We start from the raw sequence: 8,663 nt of genomic DNA on the forward strand, positions 1-8,663 counted from the left end.
CATGTCAGAACTCTTTAAGAGAATTTCTTGTGTATGTGTGTGGTACTAGCAATAGAATCAGGGCTTGTGCATGCTAAACAGACACACTTCTTAAAGCTGTATCCTCTGGGAGAGTTTTATTTATTTTATTTTATTTTTTGGTGTTTCGAGACAGGGTTTCTCTGTAAGAGCCTTACTTGTCTTGGACTCTCTTTGTAGATCAGGCCAGCCTTGAACTCAACAAAGATCCGCCTGCCTCTGCCTCCCTTGTGCTCCCACGCCTGGCTCTGGGAGAATTTAAAACTAAATTCCAGTTAGATTCTTTCTCAGTTGGTCTAGGGTAAGAACTGGAATTTTGGTCCAGTGAAGTCAGAACGACTGGACGTGAAGATCTTGTGTTCTGTGTTCACACTGGGGTAAAGCTTTATGGCTATCGCTGGAAGATACAGGGCTCCAATAGCTTGTACTCTGTTGTTTTATTTGCTTAGAAAGTGAGGAGTCACAAGAGCTTGTCCTTTGCCCATTTGAAGTCTCTTCGTGAGAGACAGGAGCTATGATACTGCCCTGCCATGGCTCATTCACACAGATACGTAGGCAGGTCACTCCTGTGTTCCAAGAAAACAGGAAAATAGAGCCAACTCATTGGATTTGTGATGGTCATTGAATGGTCACTGCCAAGTGCCTGAATTACGAGGTAATCCAGTCGTCTTGACTCTGGCCCCCATCCTGTGACCCTGCCACCAGTTTAACCTCGGGGTCTATTTCCTCCACTGTAGACGGTTGGCAAGTCTGTCTCATGATAGCAGATGACTGCCCTCTACAAGTGTGCACCCTCTAAAAATGGAGGCAGGCAGGGCCACAGAGTTCAGGGAGATGCCCTCAAAATGACACCAGAGCTGCTGAAGTGAGGAGGTATTGGGAGCATGAGATATGATGTGAGCGTCCTACTGAGGGGCACAAATGTTGGGAACATTTCTACACAAGTGTTGGTGCCTACATAGTCTTTTGTGCCCAAAGGGGTGATTTACTGGGGGTCACTGAGAAGCCAGAAATGGCATCCAGAGAAGCCCTGGGGAAGTGAGCTGAAGCCATGACACTGGTACACCATCAGGTGAAAACTGTCAGGTGTAGTTGTTGTGGAGGGGCAGCAGGGGCCTAGGTCAGGCTGATGCTGCCACCCTCGCTGTGGTGGTTTTGGATGCAAGTTGTGTGGGGGTACCTCCGCTTCTGTGCGGGGTGGAGGGGGGAGGACACGACTCCAGGCATTCACCTTACGGAGCTGTAGAAGGGCCCAGACTTGAGTGTGTTATTTTAGAACAGTGCCTGGCCTTAGAATTGATTAGCTATGTGGAAGACAGTCTAGGCTATATTAGCAGGACAGTGGCTTAAAAAAAAAAAAAGTGATGAGGCATGAGAGGAGCTTTTGTGTAGTGGCACTCTTGTCCCCAGAGCTATGAACAGCAGCGGGGCTGTTTGAGAGCTGGGTCCAGCTGGGTCCTCAAGTCTTGGCTTCACCTGGAACTGCTCAATACAGGCTTTAAAGATTCTTCTTGAACCACAGCGTCACTGGCCCTTGATTCCTCTCACCTGTACAGGCCTTCTGCCTGGAGACAAGGGTGGAGCAGCTGCTGCTGAGTCTGCCGCGTGGGTGGTTTGGTAAACAGCGGTGACAGGGTCAGGAATGATGGGAAAACAGGACCCCGTTCTAGTAGGGGAGAGTGCATGTAAGGGTTAGAGGGTTAGACAGAGTCCTGGCTGGGTGACTCCTCAGTCCTGGTGGCCTCCCTGGTTTGGATGGCAGCAGTGGCTTGGGAGAATAGGTTATGTTCACTGTAATGGCGCATAAGGCCTGGGGCCTGGTAGTGTATTTGGCTTCCCGAGGAAGAATTTTGTGGGAAACAAATGGAAGAACTTGGAAGGAGCCAGGGTCCTGCCACCACTGGGAGGAAGAGAGTGCCCCCACTGATTTTTCAGGAAATGGCCTAGGCTGAAACATCACAAGACAGGTAGGATCTGAGGCTGAGCCTAATGGGGAGAGGCACCGCACTTGGCGAGCTCAGGGTTTGTCTGGGCCCCACAGCAGGAGTAAAGGCAAACTAAGTATGATAGAGAACTCGTGTGGAGTTACTAAGGCCCCTGGAGGGGGTGCAGTGGGGTGATAAGGCAAGCCATTGAGGCACTAGTGGGGGCAGAGAGTGGGGGACACTTTCTTCAGACCTCTTACTGTCCCCATGAACTGAGCTGTTTCTTGCCTGCAGGCCCCAATTCTCCCTTGTTAGTGGGGTGTGCTGTACACCCACTGCTTCTGGGTCAGGGCCTTTGTGGGTCTTCCTATTTGAATCCTGACCTTACCTTGTCATGCTCTTCAGGCCTTCTGTAATCCCCAGGGCCCACTCTCAAGTCCAACTCGCCCATGAAGAGGAACAAGTCAAGGCTCTGGCACATTATTCTTCAGTCTCATCCCAGCTCAGGGTCCGATTAGCTGGTAGACACTTAAGGAATCATTAAGTGCACCAAGAAGTGAAAATTGCGGCTCCAGGGGCGTTTCTTGGTTTATAGTGTGTCTTAAATAAGCCCTGATTGTTAGAGGAAGGTCTTCCAGTGGGTAATGCCTACCCTTGTGGCAAGACTGCTCCCCCCCCCATTTTAGTTTTTGTATTGTTTTGTTTGAATTTGTTTATTATACATATATGAGTGCTCTATTGGTGTGTACACCTGCAGGCTAGAAGAGGGGATCAGATTCCAGTATAGATGGTGTGAGCCACCATGTGGTTGCTGGGTATTGAACTCAGGACCTCTGGAAGAATAGACAGTGCTCTCAACCGCTGACCCATCTCCCCAGCCCCCTTGGTTTGGTTTTTTGAGACAGGGTTTCTCCGTGTAGTCCTGGCTGTCCTGGAATTCACTCTGTAGACCAGGCCAGACTGTGCCTCCCAAGTGCTAGGACTAAGGGTGTGTGCCACCACTGCCTGGCTTTGAAGACTTGGTTTGGGCTTCGTTTTTTTGAAACAGGGTTTCTCTGTGTAGCCTTGGCTGTCCTGGACTCACTTTGTAGACCAGGCTGGCCTCGAACTCACAGCGATCCACCTGCCTCTGCCTCCCGAGTGCTGGGATTAAAGGCGTGCGCCCCACCGCCCAGCTGTCTTCCCATCTTTCTAACCCTTGCCTTTTCCCTGGCCTTGGCATGTCTTTTGCAGAGTGGCCTCCCCTTCCGCTGTGGGTGCCCTCCACACCCTGAGCCGCTACAGCCGCTACACAAGCATTCTGGACCTGGACAGCAAGACCCTCCGCTGTCCCCTGTACAGGGGCACGCTGGTGCCCCGCCTGGCTGACCATCGCACTCAGATCAAGAGGGGCAGCACGTACTACCTGCACGTGCAGAGTGTGCTCACTCAGCTCTGCTCCAAGGCATTCCTCTACACCTTCTGCCACCACCTGCATCTGCCTGCCCACAGTGAGGAGACACAGGAAGCAGTGGCCAGCAGACAGACCAGCTTCCTAAAGCTGAACCTGGGACTGGTGAACGAGGACATCAGAGTGGTGCAGTATCTGGCTGAGCTGTTGAAACTGCACTACATGCAGGAGTCACCTGGGACTGCCCACCCACTGCTCAGGTTTGACTATGTCCCCAGCTTTTTGTACAAAATCTAAGGGTTCCAGCCACTGTGACCAAGACCTGTGACTCAGGGAATGAGGAGGGAGAAGGGCTGGTGTGACTAAGTGGTTGCCTGTGGTGTCAGAGGGAAGGAAAACAGGTGGCAGCTGTAGTTCCCACATAGCCCCGAGCAGTGTGTGAAGTAGACTGAGCAGAGGTGGCACCTGGCTCTCCAGAGGTGGCTGCAAGAACAACAGCAGCTGCTCATGGGTCCCGAGGGAAGTGGCCACAGTTAAGTGTGTCCTTAATTTCCCAAGGAACAGCAGTCTGGGCAGGAAGAGAAAACTCCAGATCCCATGGAGCTGGAAAGGATGAGGCTAAGTAGCTAAAGCCCAAATGACATCTGAGTGGGAAAACCAGCCTGGGGACTGTGACAATGTGCTAAGCAACAGGACCGCCATTGCCTCCGTCTACCTCTACCAAGGCCCGTTACTTGGCTTTCTGGAGCCCAGTAACTGAGGGTAGGCTCCTCCACAAGGACATGGAGAAGCAGTGCTCTGGTCAGCTGGAGACACACATCTGGGCTCTGGGGGCTGCAGAGCACAAGTGGCCCCTGTCCTAGCTTCACCTCCTTCCAGGAAGTGCTTAAGTCCCTGAGGTCATTGTTGACAGTGGTCACTAGGCCTGGAGATGAAGCAGATGCCAGACACTACACCCAGTGTGAGCATGAGCACTACCTTGGGAGCTGTAGGTGAAGCAGGCCATAAGACCATCACCACGGTGCATGGCAGGAGCTGCTCACTGGCTCAGAAGATCTACAGGCACTGTTGCCTGTCCTGAGGGCTTGGTGACAGCTGAGTTCTGGTTGGCTAGCTGCTGTGCTAACTGGAACTTATGAGCAAGGATACCCCATACCAGCTCCTGGATGGCTATCTCTGTAGATCATCTGGGAGGCAGTGTCCACCCCTGTCCTCACAATCGTCCCCATGTGAGTCCTTTCCCCTTCAAGGAACTTTGAGCCTGGCGGGGAGACACCTTGTCGTCTCCACCTGACGCACTGGTGGCCACGGTCATGGCCTCCCTGGGCTTCTGTTGTAGCTGCTCCTGTTGTGTGCATGGAATGCTGCTCACAATCTTGAAAATGTGAGACCTTAAAAGAAGTTTTCTCCCCAAATAGGAGAAACTCTGGTTGTTACAGCTGCTTTTTAATTTGCTTCCAAAAAACTGCAGTGGAATAGACCTGATCAGCAGCCCATGCATGCATCTGTTAGATGCTGTGTGCCTTGCACTCAGGTCTAGCCACACCACTGAGGTCCCTCAAGGAGCCCTGTAGAAGCCAAGTAACCAAAGATGGCTTGCAACAGGTCACTGTGTCACCTTCCTTGCCCAGGTCTTTGACACAGCATTGCGGCCTCTTGGTTCTGGTTGATGGCTTCAGGTCATGGTCCTCATTTCATGTTAAAGGGTGTGTGATTTTGCTTCAGAGGTTGTGACAGAGAACCAAAAAGATGACACTGCCTGCAGTAGTTTGTCACTGTGTCCCTTCTATGTATTTAGACACCTTGGCAGCTCTGGTTTCTCCTCATGGGCTCCCTCATCTGCTACCACTTTTTAGTGTTCTAGATGCATGCTGACCGGCTGGCTGGCTAAGTGCCGTTTCCTCAGACCTCCAAGGATGAATGTGTCAGTGAGTCTGAGAGCCAGGCTGGGAGGCAGTCAGCTGCTGGCATTACTGCCTCAACATGGGGACTCAGAGACAGACACTGTTCCCTGCACTTGAGGAAGGCAGAGGAGCTATAGCCATGCTTGGAGTTCAGGGAGGCTCAGAAGACAAACCAAGAGTGGTGGGGAGTGGGCAGAACAGTCTTGTGTGTGGCAGCTGTTGAAATGGCAAACAGGTGCCTTTCTTGAATGGCTCTTCACTAAGTACAGACTGACTGACAAGGGATCAAACTCCAGGATCTACAGATTTTTGGTTGTTTTTGAGACAGGTTCTCATATAACCTAAACTGAATTAAAATCCAATAAGTAGCTAAGGATAGCTCTGAACTCAACCATTCTGCCTCCACATCCAATCCTGGAATGTGTCAGTAGACCCAGTGTCTACATTTAGACTGGCTTTAAAACTTTGTTGTGGTGAATTGAAAGGATTACTTAATGCTGAAAGCATGCTTCCTCTCAGAGGGTATTAGTCCTTGGGACTGAGTTTGAACAAAGGCAGTTAATGCTGTCCTTCTGGTTTGGAGGGCTAGAATCTTCCAGTAGTACATCTATACACCTTGATGCTGTGGAGACCTATGCAGCAGGACTCAACTCCTTACGTTTCATTTGGTCACAGGGTATGGTGGCACACATCTTTAATTCTAGCACTCAAGAGGCAGAGGCAGGTGAATCTCTGCAATCTTGAGGCCAACCTGATCTACATGAGGAGTTTCAGGCCAGCCAGGTCTTTATGAGACCTTGTCTCAAAAAAACACAAGTTTCCATCTGAAGTGTTTTTCAAGTACTAGGCTAATAAGGCTTTTGTTAGTTTTGTTCTTTTGAGACAGTCTCATACAGCCCAGGCCAGTTGTGAACTTTATGTAGTTAAGGATGACTTCTTGCCTCCACATGCTGAGATTGCAGGGCCGTCATGCCTAGCTTCTAGTTTTGGGTTGAAGCCAGGGCTTTATACATAGTAGGCAAGCACTCTACCAACTGAGTCACATTCCTGGCCTGGCTAACTTAACAAATTATACTGTTTAAGGATAACAGTGCACCTCACCCCTTCGTTGTTATCATTCTGAGTCCTGGCACTAACACTGGTAAGTGAAGTTTGTTTCACTGACTACCAAGCAATTATTTGCCTTCCTGTTTTTAAACCATCCAAATGAGTCAGTACCTTCTTTCTACCGTTGTGCAAGTAATGCTTGTACATTACTGAATGTTCACATGCTCCATTGTAGAGTCAGTCCATGGTCTTCTAAGTTTTTGGGTGGCATGTAGAACACCAGCTTGAGTTACCTCACCATTTTCCTTCAGTAGAACCTTGAATTAAAATGTTTAAACTTTGGGGCTGGAAAGATGACTCAGTGGTTAAGAGCACTGTCTGCTCTTCCAGAGGTCCTGAATTCAGTTCCCAGCACCCATATGGTGGCTCACAACCATCTAACCTGGCATCCAGGTGTACATGGCAGATAAAGCACTCATCTACATAAAATAAATAAATCTTTAAAAAGAAAAAACAAATGTTTAAACTCAGCTGGGTAGTGGTGGCTCACATCTTTAGTCCCAGAATTTAGGGGGCAGAATTAGAAGAATCTGAGGTTGAGGCCAGCCTGATCTACATAGTGAGTTCCAGGACAGTTAAGACTATACAAAGAAACCCTGTTTTCAGAAAGTTTTGTTCTGGTTTTTCTTTTCTTTTTCTTCTTTCTTTCTTTTTTTTTTTTTGTTTGTTTGTTTGTTTTTGTTTTTGAGACAGGGTTTCTCTGTGTAGCCTTAGCTGTCCTGGACTAACTTTATAGACCAGGCTGGCCTTGAACTCACAGCGATCTGCCTGCCTCTGCCTCCTGAGTGCTGGGATTAAAGGCGTGCGCCACCACCTCTCTGCTCAACAAGAACTTTTAACTCCTCTATGGTTTGCTACTGTAGTGGCTAGAGTTGCTTTTAAACTTGGAACTGGATTGCAGCCATGACCTGGCATTCCTGATCTGACCTTCAGCGTCTTTATTTTAGCCTCATCTAAATCAGTTCCCATTTCATAATCTTAGAAGGCCAGGGGCCCTCCCCTCTCCTTTTCCAGCAGGGAAGCTATATGGTCCTGTAGGCACAACACCTATCTGCTATGCTGAGTTCATGCCATTCCCAAGCCCGAATGTTGCACGTTGGTCCAGTGTCCTGTGCAGCTGCAGCCATGGTTCATCTCCAAAAAGGTTGGTAGCAATAGTTCACTCAAAGATGGATGATGCATCATCAGGTATGCAAAGCCTTTGGAGGAACCAAATTGTCATGGCTGGTAGGCCATCTCAGCTACTTTCTACTTCCCTAGAAAGCTCCTAAGAAAGTGCCTTGGCTTGTACTTTGAAACACATTGGCCAGCATTCTGGCTTTACCTTAATGCTGTGATCAAACTGGAATCTTTAAAGGACACGAGAGAGCACGAGGGCACACACACATACTCAGGCTGCAGAAAGGAGAAAGGTTAGATTTCTCTTGCTTGGAAAGCAAAGCTCAGTCAACATACTGTTTCCCTGAGCCCTTGGCCCACTAAGATCTGACTGTGTTAAAGTTTTGGGTTGGAAGAAACAGAAGACAGATGAGATGCAGTAGTGGGAAAAGAGCACCCTGCAGGGCTGAGCTGCTGGCGGGTACCCTGGCTCCCCAGGAGCCTGGAGCCAGCTGTCGTCAGCTGGGCAGGAAGCACAGTGGCCCTACAGTTGGAGATGAGGGGACCAATAACCCACCACACCCCATGGGAACTGGCACCACTGTTTTCTCTTCCTGGAGACAGTACCGACAATGGACCAGCTCCCAGGGAACCTTGGCCAAACTATCTTATGCTGGACAGCTGGAGGCTGTATTGGGCACATGGCAGTTCAGTGAGCAGCACAGTCTAATAAACTTGTTTTCTAAGAAACTGTTTGATTTCTGCATGTTCCCACCATGTCTGTGAATGTGTCCCAACCCTGCAAGCCGCAGTCACAGCACTGGAACCAGAGCATTGCTGATGTGACCTGTCCCATAGGTATTATGCACAAATTTAGCCAGAGTAAATGCCAAACAGAGTATGAGGAGTGTACTTTTAAAAATGTTAATTTATTTGAGTTCAGTTATTTTTAAAATATGAAAACTGGTTGTATTTTTTAAAGCTATAATTCATGTAGACATTCTGTGGGTAAAAATTTGATCAGCCGTATTAAAAAGAAGTCACTGATGGTTTGCAATTCATCGATGTGAAAAATAAAGACTCTTTGGGAAGGTGGCATTTGGGTCCCTAATTACAGGAAGGAGCTGGTTATCTCAGGCAGGTTAAACAGCATTGGGCTCTGCTGATTTTCAAACCAGGAAGGGATTCACACATCTGTAGAGATAGCTGGTTCTACATGAC

At 49.0% G+C, this 8,663-nt stretch overlaps 1 protein-coding gene across 1 annotated transcript in view; it reads left to right on the forward strand.

The window, feature by feature from the left end:
• Smcr8 (SMCR8-C9orf72 complex subunit) overlaps positions 1 to 8,663 on the forward strand; it is a 76,984-nt gene that overhangs the window by 3,072 nt on the left and 65,249 nt on the right. The window contains exon 3 of the mRNA XM_051167676.1: positions 3,177 to 3,593. Coding sequence (XP_051023633.1) covers positions 3,177 to 3,593 — 417 coding nt within the window. The remainder of the gene's footprint in view (positions 1 to 3,176; positions 3,594 to 8,663) is intronic.

This window comes from Acomys russatus, chromosome 25, assembly GCF_903995435.1.
Source record: "Acomys russatus chromosome 25, mAcoRus1.1, whole genome shotgun sequence".
Lineage (NCBI taxonomy): Eukaryota > Metazoa > Chordata > Mammalia > Rodentia > Muridae > Acomys > Acomys russatus.